This window comes from Panicum virgatum, chromosome 5K, assembly GCF_016808335.1.
Source record: "Panicum virgatum strain AP13 chromosome 5K, P.virgatum_v5, whole genome shotgun sequence".
Classification (NCBI taxonomy): Eukaryota; Viridiplantae; Streptophyta; class Magnoliopsida; order Poales; family Poaceae; genus Panicum; species Panicum virgatum.
The window spans coordinates 16,469,500-16,493,779 of record NC_053140.1 but is presented as its reverse complement, the minus strand read 5'-3'; the positions used below and the strand labels follow the sequence as shown (position 1 = coordinate 16,493,779).

The following is a 24,280-nucleotide window of genomic DNA, read 5'->3' as shown; positions in this document are numbered from 1 at the left end:
ACTATCAATTTTGTGCTCTTACATTCTGTGTACAAATCGTGCTGTGACCATGCGAGGTATTGATTATCTGGGTTTCGATTGGAATTCAGATTGATTTGTTCAGGTTTCGATTAGTATTCCGATTGGGATTCAATTGACGAACCGTAGAATTATTGCTTGCTTTAAAAATAGTAGAGATAGAGATGATTATTTTTCTATTTATCTTTAAAATTGAAAATGTTTTGCTTTGAAAAATTCTAACCGTACCTATGTTCTAAAACGGAGGGAGTAAGTTATGTGCCCTCTCAATATATAAACGTTGCCTTTTTTGTATGACTTATTTTACCCTCATTATCTCAAAGTCGATGTGCAGCGTTTTTTCACGAATAGTCGAATGCTAATTATACTCCACTAATAAGTGTTCGTCGACTCAGTTGCTTTAGTTAAACTTTGTGACCAGTGCTGGGTCGCTGCCGAGTGGGTCAGCGGAGTCCTAGCGAGCATGCCACCAGCAAGGCCGGCTAGGCCGCTTGTCGTCGGCCTCGACTGCGATTGGAAGCCCACGAAAGACCTTGCGAGAAGCGACTGGATTAGGCCTGCGTCCATGTGGCTTACAAGATTTTTTTTCGCAACCGTACCTGAGCACGTTTTTCATTAAAAGAAAAGTAGTTACAGACAAAATTTTAATGCGACAAAATAGAGTTTGACCAGCACAAAAGCACAAAGGACTAAAAATAGAAAAATACTGGAAAAAACATACACAGAAACGAGAAAATACAACGACAACACGAACAACAGCAAAACAACACGGAGAAGACAAAGTACACAACCCACTCCTCTAACCAGAACCCTACAAGTAAACCTGCTAGCAGAAACAACAACGTCCGGGGGTGCAAAGGTCAACGATCAAACAAAGGTGGCAAAACATCCACTCAAACAACCAACCACGACGGCAAAGCATCCGCCCAAAGCAACATGAACCAACGCGATGATGATGGCAAAGCATTCGTCAGACCGGAACGACGCCAAAGCATCCACCAGCGAAGAGAATCTGACGACCAAGTGCGACCCGGACGATGCAGATAAAACGGAGCGAAGGCAGGCGCAGAAGCAGAAACTCTCCGAGCAGAGCAGATGACCGCCACCAGCAAGACTTCCAAGACAACGCCTCTAGGAAGGAAACAACACCAAAGGCGCCGTCGTCATCCTACCAACATGGTCAAGGTTTTCACCTGGAAGGCAAGCTGGAGAGGGAGGAAAAGGGCGGAAGGATGACGCCTTCAAGAAGGTAAACGGCACCCGAGGGCGTCGTCGTCATCGGTCCGCAAGCGCATCCAAGGCTTTCGCCACCGCCCCTTTCCAACCCAGAGCCGACGGCTGACACACGGCCAGGGAGGGAGTGCCGCAAAAGGCGCCGTCGATGTCCAACCGAGGAGGGCATAGGGGGAGAGAGTGACGCCTTCAACTAGGTAAGCGATGTCCGACGCCCTCGGGTGTCGCCGTCACCGGCCCGAAAGCGAACCAAGGCTTTCGCCTTCACCCCAATCCTAACCTGAAACCGACCGGCCGGGGGACAGGAGGCCACTGCTCCAATGGAGGCCGGCCGCCGGCATCCCATCCCCACAAAAGCGGCACGAGACGAGGCCCCAAGGCGAGCGGCGGTGCGATCGCGGCCCCAGCCACCACGAGGCGGCGGCGGACCGCCCTGAGCGAGCGGCGGCAGCCCCTCGGCCCTGACGAGTCGGCGGCGGCGACGCGGTCGCGGTCCCAGCCCCCACGAGGCGGCGGCGGACCGTCCTGAGCGAGCGGCGGTGGTGCGGCCAGGGGCCCGATCCCCCGAGGTGGCGGCGGTACGACAAGGGGCCCCAGCCACCCGAGGGCGAGCAGCCAAGAGCCGAGTAGACGACGGGGCAGGCCGCAGCGTGCATCGGCAGATCCGGCCATGGGGGCCCGAGTCCGGCCCCGGCGGCCGGCGGCGGCGAAGAAAGGCGAGGACGCAGGCCGAGGGGAGGAGGGAGGTAGGAGAGAGAGAGAGGAGGCGCGGGCTAGGCTGACTTCAGCGCAGCCCAGGGGCCGCCACTGTCGCCGCCCGGACGGTGGCCGGAGGCGGTTGGGGGCGGAGGACAAACGGCGGCGTGGGGCACGGGGGATAGTTGGCTTACAAGTAGGGATGCAAGTGGGTGCCCATTTATGTTATTGTATTTCTTATTTTAGTTTATTTTTTCTCCCAAACTAATTACATAGCATGCCATTTTAGTTCATTTTATCAAATTTATTTGGGTCGACTCACTGACTCAAAAAAAGTGGGACCATCCCTGCTTACAAGATTGGTGAGGCGTTTTCGACGACCGGGAGGTCGCTGGATGCGAGTGCGAGATGTCAGATGTGGCTGCGCGCGGCACGGCCTGATCTGATGGCTGCGCGTGAATCAGGCTTGCGGATCACACGCTCCATGTTGAGGGCGTGCTGTGGTGCATATAGTGGCGGATGCAGCAAATTACCGTGTACAAAATCTGATACCTGTACGTGTAATTACTGCAAAATAGTTGTATGCTTCAAGACAATATATACCAGATCAACACTTAATTACGTTGATTTGCTCTTTAAGGCCTCCTCTGGTGGGCGACGACATCGTTAGTTTGTGCTAGCTGGAGGGGGGAAAAGCCGTGAATCTTGCTGCGCTAGCGTTTGGTTCCCCGTTAGTGCATGACATGTTTCCCGTGGCCACCAAAGAGCGCATTTACCGGAGACAGCAAGATCTGAAGGGCACCCAAGAGAATTCCTCTTTTTTATTATTATCACTTCCCTCCATGCAGGCATACAATTTCGACCGCACTGTTGGAGGCGGCCTAAGTGGTCGAGCCTCCGGTGTGCCTAGACTAAATTATGTCGAGTTTTTTTTTGTCTTCTTAAGCATATATATATATATATATATATATATATATATATATATATATATATATATATATATATATATATACTGAATCCGTGTAACGCGGGTAACATAAATTATGTGTTACTTCTGAAAGTGTCATCAAACCTTTAAAAATAAGACATTTGGTTCCCTTTACAAGAACATGGGGATCTTTAAGATGAGCGAGACTTTATTACTTTTAGAAGACTATATCAATCTTCATTATTAATCTTAGAAGACTATATCAATCTTCAGTTTGTGCACCACAATACACTCGAACTACGAGAAATGCTCCCAAAGACAACACCAACAAGAAATAGCACGCGTGCACCATCGTTGCAAGATATATCTGGTCAAGGTCAAATATGGGGATTTCTCCCTAGAGTCGAGGAACCGATTTCCAACCGAGACCACCGAATTGAAGCCTTTTATTGCTAATCTAGTAACCTTTCTTCTTTCCAATCCAATGTCAACATGCAAAAGGAAGCTACTGTGTTTGCTTGCTACTCTCTCTCAAGGAGCAACCCCAACCGCAACATTGGGTATCCCACGGTACATCTGTGATGCACAACCATTGGACTTGTGGGCTATATTGCTTCAAGTTTGTGGGCTCCAAATTATCCTCCTTGCAGAGGAGAGAGACAGCCAAACATATATGTTCAACATTGGGTTTGTCCTATTTAGTTCCATAACATTGTTTTGTTGTGTTGAGCTCATTTGCCAGCACTCTCTCTAGTGAAGCAGAAATCCGATCTGAAGCAAGCTGAATATATATATTTTCTCCACCACTACTGGAGACGCCCCCCCAGCCCACGGCAAAGGGCACACGACAAAGGGTTTAGGGTTTAAGGTTTTGCCGAGTGCTTGATTTTTGGCACACGGCAAACGCACGTGTGTTTGCCATGTGCCACACTTTCGCTGTGTGTTTCTTCTGCTGGCTCACGTCAAAAGTCTTCATATGCTGTGTGCCTGAGTTTTGCCATGCATTTTGGAGAGTGGCACACGGCAAAAACATCCTTTGCCATGTGCCTGGCCTTTATCGTGTGCTGCTTTGGCCTGCACATGGCAAACACTAAAACCACTGGGCACACGGCAAACGAACAGTTTCCGGTAGTGCACAACACCAAACAACAATTTTCTCTTTCGCCTGAAAATAATGATATTTTATTTTGTAGTTCTTACTGACGAGGATATAACTCCTTTGGATACAAAGACACTCCTCAATAACTATACGCGAGGGTGCCCGATCTTTGGTCACGATAACTCCACCTTTGAGGTTTGCTCTCGCCATGCTAACCCGGCCTGCTTTCACCGCCAGCTATTTTGTGACTTGCTCCAAACATCCATTGGGTGTCCAGCGGCCGGCAACAAATGTGGTATTCGGTCAAATTTCATCTCAACGGAACCGATGAACAAATTAAACCAGTACGACCACACCACAATTTCCGGCCCGTACCTAATTACTGCTTTCGATTCGCTCGGTAACTTAAACGGATCGGAGGACGACTCTTCGGGATTACGCTCTGACGCTCCGAGTTACGAAATGGATCCGAGTACAATGAAAATACATGCCCGTTCCGCACCAGTATAAATACAAGACCTCCATACAATACAATCTCATCAACGAAGCCAGTAGAGCAGGGCGCGCAGAGCGGCTAGATTGCTCTCCCTCCGTAGCAGCTAGCTAGCCACGAGATGTCGCTGCGCTTCGCCATGCCAAGCAGCCAAGCCTCCTCCGGCCCGACCACTCGGCTCGCCGTGCGCTTCGGCTCCGCGACGATCGACACCACGGTCACCCGCGACGCCGCGGCCGCCGACGAGTGGGTCCGCGCCGTGCGCGCCGACCATCACCCGCGCGGCGGCGGCGGCGGGCCCCTCATCGTCGGCCTGGACTGCGAGTGGAAGCCCAACTACCGCAGCTGGACGACCTCCAGGGTGGCCGTCCTCCAGCTCTGCGCCGGCGCCCGCTGCCTCGTCCTCCAGCTCCTGTACGTCGACCGCGTCCAGGCGTCCGTCAGGGCCCTCCTCGCCGACCCCGGCGTGTGGCTCGTCGGCATCGGCGTCGGCGAGGACGCCGCCAAGCTGGCCGCCGACTACGGCCTCGCGTGCGCCGCGCCGGTGGACCTCGAGTCCCGCTGCAACGACCGGCTGTGCCGCTGCGCCGGCGGCGCGAGGCTGGGGCCTGGGGCTCAAGGGCTTCGCCAGGGAGCTGCTGGGGCTCGTCATGGAGAAGCCCCGCGGCGTGACCATGAGCAACTGGGAGAAGCATGACCTGGACGAGGTCCAGATCCGGTACGCGTGCATCGACGCGTACGTGTCTTACAAGCTGGGCGAGAGGGTCCTCGGCGCCAACTAATAACTGTGAATGGATCGGATGGATCAACGGTGCGTGGCTAGCTATCGTCGGATTACCACTGGCATTGTCGTGTTATCTGCTTCGGTCGATCGTGTTCTTTGTTTGCCCTAACTATCTATTTAAATTTAGGTCGCTATATGTATCGGGCTACTAATTATTTTGAGTTAATTAAGGTCGTGCAGTGTGTTCTGCTTATTTGCTAATTGATCGATCTGCAATGCAACTTGGTTCCCAAAATGCTAATTAGAGGTCTGCTTCTAACTTCTTGATGTGCAACTTAATTTAGTTGGTCGCTATTAATTAGTCTCTGTGTTTATCACATGATGTTCTGTGAGGCCATGACATTTTACGGAAAAAAACATATTTTAGAAAAGCTTGGCACTAACGTCGAATATGCAGAAACCCCCTAATGTTGGAGTTGTATGTAGTATTGGATTGGAAAATGCTGGGTAGAAGGTATTTATCTTTTTTAGAAGATGGAAGAAGACATGATTAACCAACATAAACACGAGTAGTCAAAATGTTCTGTTCCTAAATGTGTCATCCACCGATGTTTTGGCCAATAATTCAATTGCTGTGATTTCAGCATGCATACACATGCATCAAGGTCACTCCTTGTCCAACAGTGCCCAAAAGCGATTCTAGAACTCTAGATACCAAATCGATTTTAGTCTATTATCCACACCATGCTGGGCAAAACATATGCGATGCATTCCTGGATGGTGCTAAACTGAAAGTAGTTTGAACGATCCTCTACAAACAAAATGCAGCATAGCGACATTGGGAAATCATCAAAGACACCAAAGAAAATGTCCATCCTTCAGCTTTGAATCTTTGGTAAACAACACATCACAGTTAAACTCGTCAATTCGTTAACCGATCATTTCCCAGAGACTCGAGTCTGTATGTGTGTATATATGTTCCCTGAGCCTGCTCATATAAACTTCCACTGTGGAGCCAAACTCAAAAGCAGGGAATAATCTGACTAACGACGACGAACTGCTCGTCGGTTAGCAAGAGAAGATCACGAAGCGACGGCCGAATTCAGCAGGTAGCAGAACGAACGACGACGGGCCGGCCCATGCAGCGCCGCGTCAGCGGCCCAACAAGACCCTCTCGCCCAGCCTGTAGGACACGTAGGCGTCGACGACGGCGTACCCGACCTGGCCCCGCTCCAGGTCCCGCTTCTCCCAGTCGCTCATGGCGACGGCGTCGGGCTTCTCCATGTTGAGGTCCAGCACCTCCTTGGCGTACTCCTTGAGGCCCAGCAGCCTGCCGCCCCCGCCCGCGAGGCCCAGGTAGCCGTCGCAGGGCCCCGCCAGCTCCACGGGCGCGGCGCACGCGAGCCCGTGGTCGGCGGCCAGCCGCGCGGCGGCGCCCACGACGCCGACGCCCACGAACCGCACCCGCGGGTCGCGGAGGAACGCGCGGAGCACCTCCGGGACGCGCCCGAGGTAGAGCAGCTGGAGGACGAGGCAGCCGGCGCCGCCGCCCGCGCAGAGCTGGAGGACGGCCGCCCGGCCGGGGGCCGCCGTCCACGCGGGGCCGGGGCCCCGGCCGGCGGCGGCGGCGGCGGGCCGCGGCCGCTGCTTGTTCCACTTGCAGTCGAGGCCGACCACGAGCGGCGCGCCGCGCGGGTGCGAGGCGCGGAGCCCCCGCACCCAGGCGTCCGCCACCGCGGCGTCGCGGGTGACGGTGGCCGCGATCTCCACGGACCCGAAGCGGAAGGTGGAGACGGAGAGGTAGGCGTGGCCGGACGGGATCGCCGCCGCCCTCGCCATTTTTTTTTTTTGGTATCTGATGATCGTTGATCGGGGGGCGCATGCATGAGCTGCTGATCGCATCTGCTACTTGATTTGATTGGCGCTTCGCTTCCTTTTGGAGAAGGATCCCCGGCAATGGATTAGACGCTAGGAATCCCAAAAAGGAGTCCCCCATTGGATAAACCCTACGTATTGGCCTGTTCAACTCGTCACGGGGAGTCGGGGGGGGGGGGGGGGGGGGGGGGGGCGGTTTATTTACTGCTAGCTCGCGTTGAAAATGTATTGACCAAAGTCTCTGAACCGACTAAATGCACAAACACGAGGCGTTAGAATGGCGATAGTATTTGTGATAGAAATGATTGCACATGCTAAATGTGGGCGAAATGGTGATCCTATCACCACGAAAACTGCTTGAAAAATGATCCAACCTTGAGCTGGCCCATTTATTTGGCTTCCTGTCAGTTAGCCAACATATCTTGGTTAATATTTGCCATTTAACTTACTTATCATCAAATAACAAAAAGTACTGCGCTAAGTTAAGCACCACAAAGGACAAAACGATGACTTTCCTTTACAGTAACAGGAAAAGTTGCGAAATCCTTTCCTACACTTGACAAAATTAATTATTCATTCCTACGTGTTTACAGTTTATAGCTAAATAATTTTCTACTAACATGGCATAGACTACGTGCCCCCAGTATTTGCAAAGTGGATTTCAAATTGCACATATAGCTATTCTTCCGGATAACAATCTCTACTGCTCGTCGTGAAAGCAAGTTGCCATCCGATTGCAAAAGGTCCTGGATCCCGCTCGAATCATGCATATACAAGTTTTTCTATTTGAACAGCCAACATCGTACAGAAAATTTTAAGCTATCTAACTAGTGTAGTTAATGAAAGTGATTAATGTTGAAATATGCAAACATTTTTATTTGTAATTATATACATGGATATTGTAACACTGTAGTGCTCACGGGACCGGTGGAGCGTAATACTATAATCGGCTTATCGGTGAAAATAAGCGATAATCCCGCCAAACGCCTCGCTTATTTTTACTTCTGTGGTAATCCACTTTAGAGATTTGAACTATAAGAAGCGAGAATGGAGAAGTGAGAAAATCTTTGCTTCGGCCATGCTTTGATTATAAGCTAAGTGAAAACAAACAGAGCCTATGTAGATTGCACATATATGCTAAAATATGTGGTCATTTGTGTAACAAAAAGAATATTATATACTTATTGTTTAGTTAATCTTATTTATTTATTTATTTTATCATTTTTATTATTCATGCTCGTTTACATTTTGCATGAAAAAAATTCATATATTTTAAACTTGAGTGAATTTTTTTTTCTTGAAGAAGAAACATATTACAAACTCCCACGTGGCCTAGAAATGTTTTTGTTTTCAAACTTCCTGAATCAATATTTCAAATTAAATCCACCCAAATTTCTGATGAATCTGGACGTTTTGCATATTCGTTAAAATGTTTTGAAAACAAACCACCGTGGCTCGTCCCCGTTTGCATCACCAGTTCCCCGCATTCCACCAGCCCAACCCACCTGCACCTGCGGTCCTGCTTCAGTTCTCCTCAGCGCTCGGCCGCTGCCGGCGACTCCGCGCCGCCCGCTCTCGCCCCCGCTCGCGTGCTACCTCCGCCTAGCTCCCCGTGCTCGACCAACTCTGGCGACGCCACTCCGGCGCTCGATCTCCGCCGTGACTCCGCGCCTTTGTTGCTCGGCGCCGGCGCCCTCCCGTCGCAGCGGTCCAGATCCGGTTGGGAGGGAAGGCGCTGCAGCGCGCCGTCTCCCTCAAGAGCGGCGAGGACGAGCATGAGCACAAGGTGGTGCCCGATGAAGGTGCGACCCGCTTTCTCTAGGACCACTTATTTTTTTTCCTCTCTCCCCCGTCTTCCCAAAACAACCGCAGCTTCTACAAAGACAATCTGTGTTGGCGATTGGTTGGGGGCACGGCGTTGAAGATGACCTAATTCTCATCACTCGTGAATGGAGACTGGACCGCGGGGGTGGGGGGGGGGGGGGGGGGATGGAAAATGGATAGCAGGCGAGAAGTTCAATTAGTAGTTTTACACAGTTTGAAAACTAGTAATATTATAATTGAACCATAGCAGATTGGTGTAAGTGACCCTTAGGGGCACCAATACGCACCTGTAACAACTTAGCGGGTTCAAGTTGGCGTCGCGTTTAACCATCTCTCTCTGAATGTTGCCCTGATATGTTTCCCATGGATTTGTACTTGCGCTTTTACAGGCAATGAACATTTCTGATATCAGTGATATGATGACTGAAAATTTGGATCCTAACATGGCATGGTTTCCAACAACACTTTGATTAGTAATATCTATATAAACATTTTACTTCAAACGTTGTTAATCTAGCAGTACCAATCTTATGTTGTTAATCTATCAACTATGTGCACTTTTGGATATTTATATGGTCAAAGCCAAAACTGTTTGATCATCAACAGTGTTGGATCGACTTCCATTTGGCTCCAGTGGTAGTGGTTCTGAGAATTTGATTGCTTGGGGATCTTATTAGATTAGAAGATTGCAATTTCTTTTTGTTTATTTTTGTTGATCAAGTTAACTTTTCCAGTGGTCCTTTTTTGTGCTGATAACTCTTGGTGAATTGTTTATAAGCCATGTGAGTCTAAGAGAAAGAGGATTTGTTGAAGCTTGTGGACAAACAGGACTACCTGTATGATTTATTCTGGAGGTTGGTTCTGTCTTAATTTATTGTGGAAGCATGTAGACAATTGGCCTTTTCGGATTAATACATCTGCAGTGGCATGAGGAGAATCTATCCCACTTGATTTTGTAATTTGTGAGAAGTTGGATTGTTACCCCTTTTGATCCTTGCATTCATTTTTATAGCTGGCTGGCATTTGATATGGATTGCCTTATGTCTAACATTTTGCTGCAGGCAGTTGATTGCTAGTTGGGAAGGAGGTCTGTTTTTCTTATATCTTGACCATTTAGAAATTTCCCGTCATCCTAATGGAGGTAAATGAAGTACGTGACCAAGATATATTGGTTGACTTGGAGAAAGGCAACTGCTTGCCATCAAGAGAGGACAATAATGGGATGAAGATTAATACGATAGCTGGACATGCAAAGACAAAGCTGCATGGCTCATGGGATGACCTTGCAGCACGGAAGGAGGATAAGACTCACCACATATCTTGCTGCTCTTCACACTGTCAAGATTTCATTGTTAAAGGTGGAGAGTCTATGACGTCTGAAGGGGAGATTAAGGTTGGGCTTTTGGATAAAGCAGCTGGCGATAAGGAAAAGAAAAAATGGTCTAAGAAGCCACCGCGACCTCCAAGACCACCGACTGCATCACCATTAGACCCTGCTGATCAGAAGCTCATTAGTGAACTATCTGAGCTTGCAGTGTTAAAAAGGGCTAGGATTGAGCGTATGAAGGCGCTGAAGAAGATGAAGAATTCCAAACCAGCATCTTCCATTGGGAACCTGGTAGCTTTGATTATTACTGTTATCTTCTGCTTCTTCATACTTTGGCAAGGTATACCCACTGGTAACCTATGAGAAATGTTTACATTTGTTATGTTGTATTCACAAATGAATTGTTGTTCACCAGCGCTGGCAGCGCTTAGCAATAAATCATCTTTGTTGCTCCCGAGACCTCCTTTATGAGCTAGAAATTTCTTAGTTAATCGCCATTACATTATGCCAGCTGTTCGCTGTAGTTATACTAATACTTTGCAACAATACCAAATATAATGGTGCTTGACTAATTCCTTCAGTGTGCTACTGTGCCTCTGTTGCCAACTAGCTTCAGTCATTAATTGACTTTGGCCAGAGACAACAGTCCTTTGTTACTAGCAATTGCTAAGTGAGAACTGTAGGATATGTGCAAAAGCATTTATTGAGTTTAGTGGTAAAATAATACTGTCTACTCTTAGGGCATGTAGTTTATTCAAGGGATCCCCTTTATTCAATGTTGATGTCTTTCATTTACCACCTTCATTCCTTTCTTTACGAGCAATTAGGGCAGCGACATTGTGTCCAGTAATTGTCTTTGACTTGCTATATGATGGAACTTACCAAAAATGTAATGATATCAATGTACGTTTGATAACAAACCTACTAGTATAATTTCATGTAACAAGTCTAAATACTTGCTATGGTATTTAGCATTACTGTTTACATGTGATGCAGAGTGGACAGTTGCATGAGCTATAGTGACAGCTCACCACAACGCTAGTTATTGGATTCATCTTCCACAACATGAATATCTATTTTTAATAATTTTTTAATTTCCTGAGATAAAAAATTGTTATTTGGTTCTCATCTATTTTCTTATAAGGGCATTATCTAGACTGATATTATTTATATTTATTTAAGGGGGCCTCTAGAGTCTAGATAAGTAAGCCTAATGTGATCCTGTAGTTAAAGAAGATAAGACCCTTACTGCCATGCCAAGGGCTTGGTCTTGGGCTGCCATTCTCCCAATCTAGCTCATAATGGTACTATGTAAATGTGCTGTCAAAATTATAAAAAAGAAGTCTGCATGAAGCTAGGCACCTCCTTTTCATCATTTGAATTTTTTTTACTTGTGAACACTTAAAATGCACAAACTGGCCATCTACCCCGAAATTAGTTTCTATTGCTGCCGCAATAAAATTTTCTTGTCTCCTGTGCTATCTCCTCTTTCAATCTTAGGGTCAACAGAGAGATTGGGCCTTGCACAACATTAAATGATGTAGGAGTGGATTCTTTAGGAAAATGTAGCCATTTCACCTTTTTTTTAAAGAGTATTGTGATGGTGATGCACCCTGATGTCTCGCTCGCAATTTTGATATATAATTGAACCTGATGATTACTTGTGTTTCTTGTTCCTCGTATGTACGTCGATATCTATTCTAGGATCTGGTTCCGCTTCCTCTGTCCATCACAAGATCTCATTTCTTCTCTTCTTTCAGAATTCTTCATTATCATTTTGTCATACACATGTGATTTAAGTTTGTAGTGCACGAAGCGCTGTCCTATTGAAAATACACCTAGTTCATACTTTCACAACATATTCACATGTACCCACTACCCAGTTGTACCAACTGCATCCATGGTTACCCAGTTGTGCTGTGTGTGATTTACTGATGTCTGTGGTCTGACTTCACGATTTATCTGATGTTTTTCAATGAACAGGATTGCTGATGAAATAAAACACTGTAAGTCGTTACACTTCTTGAACCCTGAGTGGTGATGTTACGAGCAAAATTGCCTAAAAACTCATTGCCTTTGATTATACAGGGGTTTTCTCAAGGCATGGGACCAGCAAGCTTCCATAGGCCATCTTTATCATCAGTCAGACCACATGGTGGTCTTATCTCCATCCAGTTCTACAAGAAGAATGTTACAGCTGTCAGCACCTGCAGTTGTTCTAAAGTGTGACATCCCTTTCTTTGTCATATCGTATGATATATTGCTCCTCAGTAATTTTAAAGCTAGTTGCTCCTTCTCAATTATTCCCTGATGTGCCATGAAATGGAAAGTATATCCCACATATTTATTACCTTCTAAGGTACTACGGAGTTGATTTGAAATTATCGTATCATATAGGTTGTTATGTTTGTTTTTCTTCTCCAGTTTATCTTAGATTCGACGTACATATTGGTATGTCTGAAGTATGCCATCGCATACTTGTTGGTTTTTGTTTAATTTTTTTGTTTATTTATTTAGTTATTTATTTATCACACCAGTGTATATATTAGACTTGACTAGCATAGTGCCGGTGCGTTTAGTGTGCATAGCATGACTTTTCGGTGCTTGCTATGCAGAAACACTGGAATGGCTATGAGGCTGGAAACCCATGGCGAAATCACGAGTGTTACTGAATGAGTGTGATGGCTGGCCTTAGCTGTCGCCGTAGCCACGTTTTGTGCCCCCTTTGATTTGCATATGCTCCTCCGAATCACCTTTCTGGCCCTCTTGCCCCCCCCCCCCTGCCCCTGTAAACTGTTGAAACTACCCTTGGCAGAGCACCCCTGTTGTAAATTATTACGAGTTGATTGGTGATATGATGGTTTAAGCTTTATTTCTGTAAGGTGGTTTACAAAAGGTGTGATTCCAGTGAAGGCATTTAGGAAGAGAGATACTGCTTCTTTAAGCTCTGTTTAGTTTCCAAAAAGTTTTCTACAATACCCGTCACATCGAACTTTTGGACACACGCATGGAGCATTAAATGTAGTTGAAAAAAATATCTAATGACACAGTCTAACTGATTAGCACTAGATGAATTTTTTAAGCCTAATTAGTTTATAATTAGATATTAATTGCCAAATAGCAACGAAAGTGATGCAGTGTCAAAATCTAAACATTTTCGCGAACTAAACGGGGTTTGTGAAATGGTTTGCTTGGATGAATTTAAAGAAACTAGACCATCAGTCGCATCGTCTTCGACGTTGTGTGAACCTAGCTGCCTGTCACTCGAAAGAGCCATCATTCAGAATTGAAGACCTGAACTTTGACTAAGAACAGTGTACATATAGCTATTGCTATCACGAAACACCAACTGAAGTGGATACACATGTTATGTTTAGTGTACAATAGTTGCTTAACATATTAACATTTCAAACTGCTTTAATATAGTGTTTGATTTTGTAGCAACTGACATCATGTCCTAATAGAAATCGAAGATTACAATCTTCTTGCTTTCTAAAATATGCCAACAATAATGGAAGAGATAGAGAGGAGTACATGTCAGCATCATTATTGCTCGTCACTTCATCAGTACTTCAGGGCCTCGGTATTCAGCACAAGAAGACCAAGTGAAATATCATCACCATCAACCACCAGGAAGCCAAGGAAGGAGAGAACCAGATCAAGATCAACCAATGGCGCACCCAAAAACAGGTGGGTTTCTGCCGGTGCCTAACGTGCAGGCACTCGCGCAGACTTGGAACAGCTCCGGCGAGCTGGTGCCTGACCGGTACGTCAGGACGGAGGAGGCCGTCGCCGAGGAGGTCGTCGCCGGATGCGCGCTTCCAGTCGTGGACCTCGGCAGGCTCCTCGATCCCCGGTCGTCGGCAGAGGAGCTCGCGAACCTCGGCTCTGCCTGTCAGCACTGGGGTTACTTCCAGGTACGTGAAGGCGTCGGTTTATCAAGATCAACATCAGAAATCTTTCTGCGATCGAGAATGGGATTGTTCATTTCCTGTGAAATCATTTCCATCCGAACGGGGAATTCTCGTTGGTCAGCGCACACCCTCAACACCGGCATGTTCTGCAGCTCGTCAACCATGGCGTGCCGGAAGAGGTGATCCGGGACGTGAGGAGAGACATAGCCGAGTTCTTCAAGCTCCTGCTCGAAGCCAAGAAGGCGTGCGCGCAGCTGCCGGACGACATCCAGGGCTACGGCCAGGGCTTCGTCTTCTCCGAGGCGCAGAAGCTGGACTGGGCCGACATGATCTACCTCAAGCTTCGCCCCATGGAGTCGCGGAGCATGAGGTTCTGGCCCGCCCAGCCTCCGTCCTTCAGGTCACGAAGATGTGCCGTGTGCGCCGGCCGCTGTTCTTTCCTCACCATCTCGATCAGTTGAAGTTATCCTTCCTGACTCCGATTCCTCACGCATGTGCAGGAACTCCGTGGATTGGTTCTCGACGGAGGTGGCGAAGGTGACGTCGTCCTTGCTGCGGTTGATGGCGGTGGACATGGGCGTGGAGCCGGAGCGCCTCCTGGAGAAGTTCGGGGGCCAGCCGCAGACCATGAAGGTGACCTACTACCCGCAGTGCAGGCAGGCCGGCGATGTGCTCAGCCTGTCGCCGCACACGGACGCCTGCGCCGTGACGCTGCTGCTCCACGTCAACGATGTGCAGGGCCTGCAAATTAGAAGGGACGATGGCAAGTGGCACGCCGTTGAACCTCTCGAGGGTGCATTCATCGTCAACGTCGGTGACACACTCGAGGCAAGTACTGGTCCAAATTAATACCTCCCCAGGAGCCATTATTCAGGAAAAATTATAAACAGAAATGCTATTTTTTCTTTAGCAAATTTATCGTATTTCAGTAAAATGTTCTAATAATAAAATAAAAAACTCTAGGCAGAGAAAAATAAAATGTTTCATGAAATCGGAACTAATTTGTACTATTATGGTAATAAATTATTCTGTATAGTAAAAAAATAAAATGTTCAAAACTACAAGGTGCGATTTTGGCACACGTATTCTACAATGGTAGGATGAATCTGTTGTTACAAAAAGTGACCGATTTTGTGGGTGACAGTCTATCAACAGATAGATAGACTCCCTCCTCCAATTGTCAGTTCAAACTACAAAAACTGCCCCATATATGAAAAAAAAGGCAAAAGCCTAATCATAGTTTGAAATTCCCTTGCACGATTTTACCTGATGTTATACCCATTCATTTTGTGGCCTTCAATATTGTACATAGACTATCACAAAAATAGGAAAGAAAGAATGGAGAAGTAGGCAAACCATTGGATAATAAAAATAATAACAAAAACATTATTTCAAACTCTACAGATTACACCAAATGAAAAGTATGGTAGAGCCTAATATATATGCAGTGCTCTCTCTCGTCCTCTTCTGTGCTGGCAGTGTGTCAATTAAGAACTCTATAAGAAGATTAATATGTGGGACATTTGCATCTTGAAAATGACTTCTAAGTGTGGCCAATTGAAAATTTCTTCTTTGTACTGCATTTGATTTCACGATTACTGAGATATAATTTGAAATACTACTCCCTCCATATATATAAGGTGTATTTTAATCAAGGTTTTAAATAGCCGACTATAGCTTCCGCTATAGACCGCTATAGCTTCTAGAGAGGGCGGCCGCTATGGCATTTAGCCCGCTAAAGCCGGCTATAGCCCGCTAAATTCCGGCTATAGCCCGCTAAATGCTTTAACGGCAGCTCTGCCGCTAAACGTCTTAGCCGGCGATTTAAAACCTTGATTTTAATTTTGAAAGTTCAAACTTCGCAACCATTTCATAAGTCAATTATATGCATCTTAGTATATGAAAGCCGAACCCACTAAATTTCATGTTTAATGGAATTTTAAGATGGGGTTGATTTTCTTGCAAATGATTACACATAATTAGAGACATAATTAGTATAGATCAAATAGGCCTAAGGCACTGATCAGTTGCTACAGTACCTCTCCATTTGTAGCAATGGGTAAAATTTTGAACTGCCCCTAAAAAAAATCAAGGTGTTCCTACAAATTGTTTTTGCAGTAGTGATGCATGCTATTCTCTGTACTACTCGCTGCCAGTGCCAGCAATCAACTAGTTTGTTATGGTGATTAATACTTGCAGATGTTAAGCAACGGCAAGTACAAAAGCGTTGAGCATAGGGTCACGGTGCACCCAGACAAAGAGCGCATCTCCGCGGCGATGTTCCACCAGCTATTCCCGAACGCGACGGTTGGCCCTCTTCCGGAGCTCGTGAAAGGCAGCAGCGGGGCGCGATACAGATCGGTGGATTACACGGATTTCATGAAGCACTTCTTCTCGGCGAAGCATGATAATGGAGCGAGCCACCTTGACCACTACAGGATTTAATTTGCTCGAAGAAGATGATGGATACCTTGTTATCAGGTTAATGATGTATCATTTGATGGATGAACTCTGAAAAATAAAAGCACTTGTGATGCATGATAAATATAACAGGAAACATGTTTCTTTTAATACGTCTATGTGTTCTGGTGACATTTTTCAGTTATAATAACTTCAGCTATAGAAATATTTACTAAGGTCCCGTTTGGATCCATGACTAAACTTTTAAGTCTAAAGTTTTGTCCATTAGATGATCCAAACAGATGGATTAAAATCTCTATCTCTATCTCTATCTCTACTATTTCTAAAGTAAGCAATGTTTCCTTGGTCCGTCAATTAGAATCCTAATTAGAGTCTAGACAAACCAATCCGAATTCTAATCGGAACCTGAACAAATCAACTGAAATCTCAATAGGAACATGGACAATCAATGTTTCACATAATCAAAGCACGGTCTATGTATGAAGTGAATGAACATAAAGTTAAAGTATTACATAAGTCTATTATATTATCTGTAGCAATACATAAGCACTATGCTAGTGTAGACTAAAGTTTAGTTCCACCCCAACTAATGTTTTTTCATTAGTCCTCAAAATTCACCTAATTTGAACTAAACCAATCTGCAAACTGCGAAAAGATCAAACTACCTCTCTCACTATGCACAATAATAATCCAAGGGTAAAAAAAAAAGGATATTTCTATATATATGTCCCACCTGAAGTTTCCATGGATCCGAAAGTTTAGTTACCTAATGTTTAGTCACCTAAAGTTTAGTGCGGACTAAAGTTGAGACCTAGGTGATCCAAACAGGGTCTAAAGCAGTTTACCACTGATAATGAAACGAGCTTGTCTACCTATTTGGCTGGAAAATTTCATGCAAAATCCTCCTCCTTTTCTCGGGAAGAAGCATGAGCACCTTGATTTGAAGCGTTGTGGGTTACAGCCATACCTCCACCATTACCTTCACTCTACGCCAAGGTTGATTTTTTTCTAATGAATTTTCCACTTCTATGCTCATACGAGATTTGAGAAATACGAAACAATGATACAAAAAGAAACTGAGACAATAATGGTACAATTATACCTGGTCCGTCCGCATACTCTTTCGCAGTTGTCTGAACCTACCTAGCCTTCCGCCAGTGCCATGACATTTCGTTAGGAAATATTGTCAGAAAATCAGGTTTGGACAAATTTTGGAGTTTGAACGTTGACTGTTTACTCAGACCCATACTACGCCGCATGTAATGGTTCTTGCAGAATACAGAATGGATAGCCTATGTCAGAAAGCGATGTTGCACCTGCCCTCCAGGAAAGTAATATTCGTTTTAATCTCTAGTGGAATCATGTAAATTTTGTCCACGGTATTACTTCCTCGTCCCATAAAAATGCAGTTCTGATTTTTTATAGATTAGTGATGGCGTGAAAAGATTCTCATACTCCTATTTGTTGGCTATATATAGTTAGTTTTAGCATGTAAATCAAATCTGACAACTTAATAATTAGGCAGGTATAATGTTTTAAATAGCGGGCTAAGCCATTTAGCTATCTTTATTCAAAAACAGGCTATAACCGGCTATAGCGGGCTATAGCGGGCTATAGCGGTAGCTAAGAGCTAAATTGTACATGAAAAAACTTAGCTAAATCTCTCTCAAACAGCTATAGCCGGTGATTTAAAACGTCACAGGTAGTTGAGATTCAGTTTTTTTATGGCAAAGATTCAATTTCTTGGATTGCACTCTCAGTTGGATTTCTTTTTCAAACATCAAGATTACATTTTCCCTTGAAACGGAGGGAGTATATTTTAATAATTACGCCAATAATAGAACCTTGAGTGCTTGACCCACCCACATACATGCTTCCCCTTATCTTTCTTTGACTGATCATAGGATTTAAACGTAAAATACATCAGAGAGAAAGAGACCTACTTATTAGCCTATACACGCCCGCATAATCATCCGTAGTTCAAAACACAAATCAGTCATCGGTAGTTCAAAAGATTTAGATTTGCTGCAGGAAGGAGAGGAACCAAATCAGTCAATGGCGCACGAGAATGCAGGGGGGCATCTGCAGGTGCCCAACGTGCAGGCACTCGCTCAGACATGGAACGGATCAGGCGAGCAGGTGCCAGCACGCTACGTCAGGACGGAGGAGGCCGGCGCCGAGGTGGTCGTCGCCGGCGGCTGCGCGGTCCCGGTCGTCGACCTCGGCCGGCTGCTCGACCCGCGGTCGTCGGAAGAGGAGCTCGCAAACCTCGGCTCTGCCTGCCAGCAGGGTTTCTTTCAGGTATGAGGACAGATTAAATCTATTTCCTGTCAAAGTTCTTGCATGCTGGTATCCAAATTCTTCCAAATTGTAATTCTCGCGTTGGAGTCACTCACAGCTCATCAACCATGGAGTTGCGGACGAGGTGATCCGGGACGTGAAGAGGGACATAGCCGAGTTCTTCAAGCTGCCGCTCGAGGCCAGGAAGGTGCACGCGCAGCTACCGGACGGCCTCGAGGGGTACGGCCAGGTCTTCGTCTTCTCCGAGGCCCAGAAGCTGGACTGGTCCGACATGCTCTACCTCATGCTCCGCCCCGTCGAGTCCCGCGACATGCGCTTCTGGCCCGTCCAGCCTCCGTCTTTCAGGTCGCCACTCATAACGTGCGCCGATGGCCGGCCGCCGGCGGCCCACTCCGTTTCTCCGATCTGCTGCAGGGTGCTAATTTGAGAGTGTCCACCGCGAATCCGGATACGTTTGCAGGAGCTCCGTGGATCGGTACTCGGCGGAGGCGGCGAAGGTGGTGTCGCGCTTGCTCCGGTTCATGGCCGTGGACATGGGCGTGGAGCCGGAGCGCCTCCTGGAGCTGTTCGGCGGCCAGCCGCAGACCATGAAGGTGACTTACTACCCTCCGTGCCGGCAGGCCGGCGATGTGCTTGGCCTGTCGCCGCACACGGACGCCTGCGCCATGACGCTGCTGCTCCACGTCAACGACGTGCAGGGCCTGCAGATCCGGAGGGACGACGGCAAGTGGCTCGCCGTTGAGCCTCTCGACGGCGCGCTCACCGTCTTCGTCGGTGACGTAATCGAGGAAAGTACAGCTAACTATGTTTATCCCCTATTAATCCTTATGGTGTGTGTGCTTAGGAAAAGTAATAGATCACATTATTTAACAAGATAACAAGTAAATTAAAGAGGAGGTACTAGCTACTTAGCTAGTGTGTGCTGACTGGTGAGCGATTGCAACTTGCAGATCCTAAGCAACGGGAAGTACAGGAGCGTTGAGCACCGAGCCGTGGTGCAGCCGGACAAAGAGCGCATCGCGGCGGCGATGTTCCACCAGCCGCTGCACAGCATAATGGTGGAACCTCTGCCGGAGCTCGTGAAGAAAGACGACGGCGGAGCACGGTACAAATCTGTGGGCTACGCGGAGTTCATGAGGCGTTTCTTCTCGGCGAAGCTCGACGGACGGAAGAGCCACCTCGACCACTTCCGGATTTACTAGTCGACTTCCGTCCTCCAAGCAAGCGAATAAGATGTCGAACAGCCGAACATGTACTCCGGTCAGAGGTTTATGCTACTGAAAATTTCTAGGCTGGATTTACCTAAATAAAAGTACTCCATGGGGTCTATTAATGTAAGGCACATTTTTATTTTCAAAAGTGAATTTTTAAATTTTGTCCAACCATGAGCCAAATTATATACGCGTTAATTAATGTACAAAAGTTGACCAATACGTTTGTTTCTAATAGTTTTTAAGAAGATATTTATCTTCTACAGCAATTGACAAATATAGTGTCGCAAATTACTTTTCCTCAGTACCTTTTCGAGATCACGCCTGAGCATATTTTTCACTAAGAAGAAAAGAATTACAATGACATGACAACGAGAGAACCCTCGTAGCGTCTCGGTGACTTGCGCCATGGGCTCCTGCAGCCGCCTGACCTCCTCGGGCTCCCATGGCTGCTCGGCCTGCTACAACCGCCCGCCTCGCCTCAGGTTCCGGCTGTCGATCTCTAGCAGCTCGCGAGGCTGGCCAAGGAGCGGCGGCCAAACACCGCGAGGAGGCGGATCACGCGAAGAGTTCGACTACCTCCATTCGCGCCACCCATGGGGTGGGGGGGGGGCAGGTGGAGGAGTCGCGTGGAGTCACTTTTCGATCGTTGAGCTCGAAATAGTTTTTTTTCCAGGGGCTTCTCCAATACAGCCGTCATGGAGCATCCCATATGCCAGGGCTTTGCGTGGAGCCGGATTTGGAGCTGGTTTTGAAGTCTTGCCAAAGGGGCTCCTAGTTGACTCCCAACCCAAGCAGTGGGAGTAAAGAAATGTTTTTTCTTTGAGATGGGGAATAAAGAAATGTTAATTGTGAAGTATTGTGTTATTATGCCCTATCCTAGTTACGAAGAATCAGTTATCAGAAAAAACTTTATGATTGTTCGACCCTCGGGAAATAATAATAAAAACTGCTATGCAAGATGAAATGAAACGTGCATTTGTATCCTTTCATAGCTGCCATGACTCTACCAACTGCTAATGCCGCGCCGAAATAAAGAGAAGGGTCCGTGTGCCTGCCAACGCCTGAAAGCTGCCTGTTTTTTTTTTCCTTTATTTATTTTTGATGGACTGTCACTGGATTAGTTGAAGTTGTCGCGTCCCAAACAAGCACTTTCAAGCCCTTTCCACAGTCACGTTAAAGATAATATTGCTATTTAAAATTATTAAATAAAATCTAATTATAAAACTTTTTTATACAAATGGGTGCTAATTCGCAAGACGAATCTAACCCTATGTTATAATTAGATTCTATCATTAGATTCTCTCCAATTGGCACAGAGGTTCTGCAATTAGTTTTGCAATTAGATTTTTATTTAATACTCTTAAATAATACTACTCTTTGACGTGATTAGCCCTCGGAAACCAAACACCACTTGTGCTTCAACACGTCCAATTTTCCCAAAATGTTCGGACCTTCACATTGATTATATGATTTGTTTACATAAATGATGATTGACAAGTCTAATGGCCAATTGGACAGTGATGTCTCTTCGTTTGCCCCCACAATTTGATGGGTGCTTCGGTATTTGGTTTCAGAAAATGAACAGTGATGGAACTGTCTGATCCAACTCTTGAACACGTTCAATTTGTTTAAAGTACACTCACAAAACGCCAATGTTGTTGGTAAAGGAAATGCCAAATGAAGTGAGAAACTACGGGGATTGAGTCTATTATTGGTAAGGCTTGTTACAAAAAGTGCAAAACAACACCACAGGTAGTTTTTTTTTCCCAGATTTTACGCAATGGTTGCAAATGAGCATGGGCAGAGAACAAAGATTGTGGCCGTCGAAGTACAAAGCAACTAATCAATGTCTCAAACATGCTTGGGGCCAACAACAGCTGATTGTTTTAATGTGGGCATTTCAAGAACAAACCAACTTCATTCAACTTTCCTTGGTTCTGCTCGGGGCTTCCAGAGACCAAGACGATACTTCTGAGCAAAACTCAAGATCAACTTCCTCTGCATTGTAGGAGGGGAATCAGATATATAATAAATTAAGAATTTGGATAAGCTAAGAACAATATTAGAGAAGTAAACAGCTAAACACTATCCAATCAAGAAAAGACTGCTTGTGATCGAGACCTCACGTCTTGACCCATAGTAAATGTTCCAAATAGAAATAAGCAGTTAACAAGAGGTCAACTAGATTTTCTTTCAATGTTGGGTTCAAGTAAAACAAGATTTGGTTAACTTGATTAACAGCCTAGCTGCCAAATCATAGTTTAGTTAGACATATAGGTAGTACCAAACTTGGACATTAAAAGCTATATTTCCTGAACTCGAATAATGGTTTCTCTATGGAAACTAACTTCTACCTGGTTTTCACAAATTAGAAAACTATGTACAAAAACCACTAGAGAGGAGGACAAACATTGTTTTCTCTAAATACTATCCCAACCGAATAAAAACGTATAATTAGCATTTATAGAACTAAAACTCAATATGTGTACTAAACCAAAAACTCAGTAGGCACACATACAGTTGTAGATGATATACTCAGAACATCACTCACACTATTCATCGACTAACCTATAAAGTAGTGGATTTCCATTCTTTTCGAGTATCAGTAGACCATTTCCTAGGAAACAACCTTAAAAAAGAACAAAGGAACGCTCCACAGAATTCAGTATGCAAGAATTTAACCGACTAAAGCTATCAGGCGTTTTCCTTGCAGTTAAAAGTGAGCGCAAAAATGGCTTCTGCCTGGTTTAGAACTCCTTCAATCCAAAATATTGCTGAATGCTGATGCCTTGATGGTGGCTTTCAAATTCTAGTTTAAGTCCCTATTGCCTCAAACAAAATGCATGGAAAATTCCCAGACCGTGACATTGAACTGCGCTTCAAAACTATCATTATGCATTCCCAGACTGGTCATGGTAATGGACATCCACATGAACGAATATTCAGCTCGAAGTGACAGTACAACTACAAAGCATGGCATTCATATATTCCTTACAACATTCTTGAATACAAAATTTGGGTCCTGTGCCCTCTCGAGATCATAGCAATCACAAAAGTGCATAAAAATACTAACTAAAAAACTAAGTGGAGAACTTCAACCCAAAAAATCCACTCTTGGTGATAAGAAATCGCAACAAGTTATCACATTTCCATTCACCATTGAGTATTCACTACAAGTTCTGGATGATGTTAAGATATAGAATAATACAATCCACCAATGAGAATTACTGAAGCAAGGTTTTTTTAATTTCCATAGCATGAAAATCACTAGGTATAGAATATACAATCAAGGGGACACACCATTGGAACAAAATGAACCACTAGAACCGGCCCTAGCCAATTTATCCTGAAAGCATGACAAGTTCACCTCTAAACATGAAAATTACCTAGCATTTTTGCCAACCTGGGTATATGGAGAAAAGTGCTACACATCTCAACCAGAAAACACTGCAGTAACACTCCTCACAAACATTTGACAATGATCTAAAAAATTCAGAGCGGATGCAACAATCCAAGGATTCTACTGAAGCATCACAACACAAGACAACAAAATCCGACCAATGCGGCAATGCCTATGTCCTCATGACGAAATGCTCAAAAAACCAAGGCACTAACACGAAGTAAATTAATTAGCGACTTACATGCTTGCAGGGGATGCCGAGCTTCTTGAGCCTTAGCGTGCGGGCCTCGAGGAGCCTCTGGAGGTCGCCGCCCATTGCCTCCTCCAGCTTCGCGGCGTGCGTCTCCACCCCCTTCCCCACGCCGTTCAGGAACTCCACCACGCCTACCTTGGCTGCGTCCCGCAGGAATCCAACTCCAGTCACCAGAAAAGAAGCGCCACGAGATCAAGGAGGCGGAGGAGGAGAGGGCGTGTACCTTGGTAGGGCTGGGCGTGGAACGCTCTCGCCGGAGCCCCACCGCCGGCGAGGAGGAGGCGGCGCGCGTGAGATGCGAACGCGAGGGCCATGGGATGGGGGAGCAAGGGGGGGGGGGGGGGGGGGATCGGTGGGATGGCGAGACGGGGCGGCGGCGGCGGCGGCGGGCGCCGGAACGCTATTTCTGGGAGGACGAAGTCGAAGAGGTGCTCGACTGATCGAAGCGACTTGGGCTCTAGCCTTTTGGGCCTTCCTAACACCAACTCCAAATTCGGCCTTGATAGGGGAGAAGGCGCGACCTAACCTACGTCAATTGGACCTACTCCAAATTTCCCTTT

At 46.1% G+C, this 24,280-nt stretch overlaps 5 protein-coding genes and 1 pseudogene across 10 annotated transcripts; 4 read left to right on the top strand and 2 right to left on the bottom strand.

Annotated features, from left to right (window-relative positions):
- Positions 1-4,588: 4,588 nt before the first annotated feature.
- On the top strand, positions 4,589-5,249 carry LOC120709744 (annotated as a pseudogene).
- Positions 5,250-6,343: 1,094 nt separating this feature from the next.
- LOC120709743 lies at positions 6,344-7,030 on the bottom strand. The gene has a single exon (XM_039995401.1). It carries the CDS (start codon positions 7,028-7,030, stop codon positions 6,344-6,346), a length of 687 nt encoding a protein of 228 aa, XP_039851335.1.
- Positions 7,031-8,532: 1,502 nt separating this feature from the next.
- LOC120706663 (2-oxoglutarate-dependent dioxygenase 11-like) lies at positions 8,533-16,704 on the top strand. 6 transcript variants are annotated; one of them, XM_039991349.1, is made up of 8 exons: positions 8,533-8,868; positions 9,952-10,557; positions 12,201-12,223; positions 12,306-12,440; positions 13,659-14,134; positions 14,284-14,531; positions 14,632-14,959; positions 16,331-16,704. In XM_039991349.1, exons 5-8 carry the CDS (start codon positions 13,889-13,891, stop codon positions 16,574-16,576), a joined length of 1,068 nt encoding a protein of 355 aa, XP_039847283.1. In that variant the 5' UTR covers positions 8,533-8,868; positions 9,952-10,557; positions 12,201-12,223; positions 12,306-12,440; positions 13,659-13,888; the 3' UTR covers positions 16,577-16,704. The 6 variants fall into 6 exon arrangements, with proteins under 6 accessions (XP_039847283.1, XP_039847287.1, XP_039847289.1 ...); XM_039991353.1 differs by lacking the exons at positions 8,533-8,868; positions 9,952-10,557 and having other exon boundaries at positions 11,873-12,223; positions 12,833-14,134; XM_039991355.1 differs by lacking the exons at positions 8,533-8,868; positions 9,952-10,557 and having other exon boundaries at positions 11,873-12,223; positions 12,306-12,467.
- LOC120706665 lies at positions 9,965-10,672 on the top strand. Its single transcript, XM_039991356.1, has one exon. It carries the CDS (start codon positions 10,026-10,028, stop codon positions 10,578-10,580), a length of 555 nt encoding a protein of 184 aa, XP_039847290.1. The 5' UTR covers positions 9,965-10,025; the 3' UTR covers positions 10,581-10,672.
- Positions 16,705-18,434: 1,730 nt separating the features above from the next.
- LOC120706662 (2-oxoglutarate-dependent dioxygenase 11-like) lies at positions 18,435-20,235 on the top strand. The gene is made up of 4 exons (XM_039991348.1): positions 18,435-18,853; positions 18,951-19,198; positions 19,314-19,641; positions 19,804-20,235. Exons 1-4 carry the CDS (start codon positions 18,608-18,610, stop codon positions 20,053-20,055), a joined length of 1,074 nt encoding a protein of 357 aa, XP_039847282.1. The 5' UTR covers positions 18,435-18,607; the 3' UTR covers positions 20,056-20,235.
- A 1,422-nt stretch (positions 20,236-21,657) lies between these two features.
- Positions 21,658-24,102, bottom strand: LOC120706661. Its single transcript, XM_039991347.1, has 3 exons — positions 23,944-24,102; positions 23,709-23,860; positions 21,658-22,065 (listed from the first exon to the last, which is right to left on the bottom strand). Exons 1-3 carry the CDS (start codon positions 24,032-24,034, stop codon positions 21,985-21,987), a joined length of 324 nt encoding a protein of 107 aa, XP_039847281.1. The 5' UTR covers positions 24,035-24,102; the 3' UTR covers positions 21,658-21,984.
- Between the last annotated feature and the right edge of the window lie 178 nt (positions 24,103-24,280).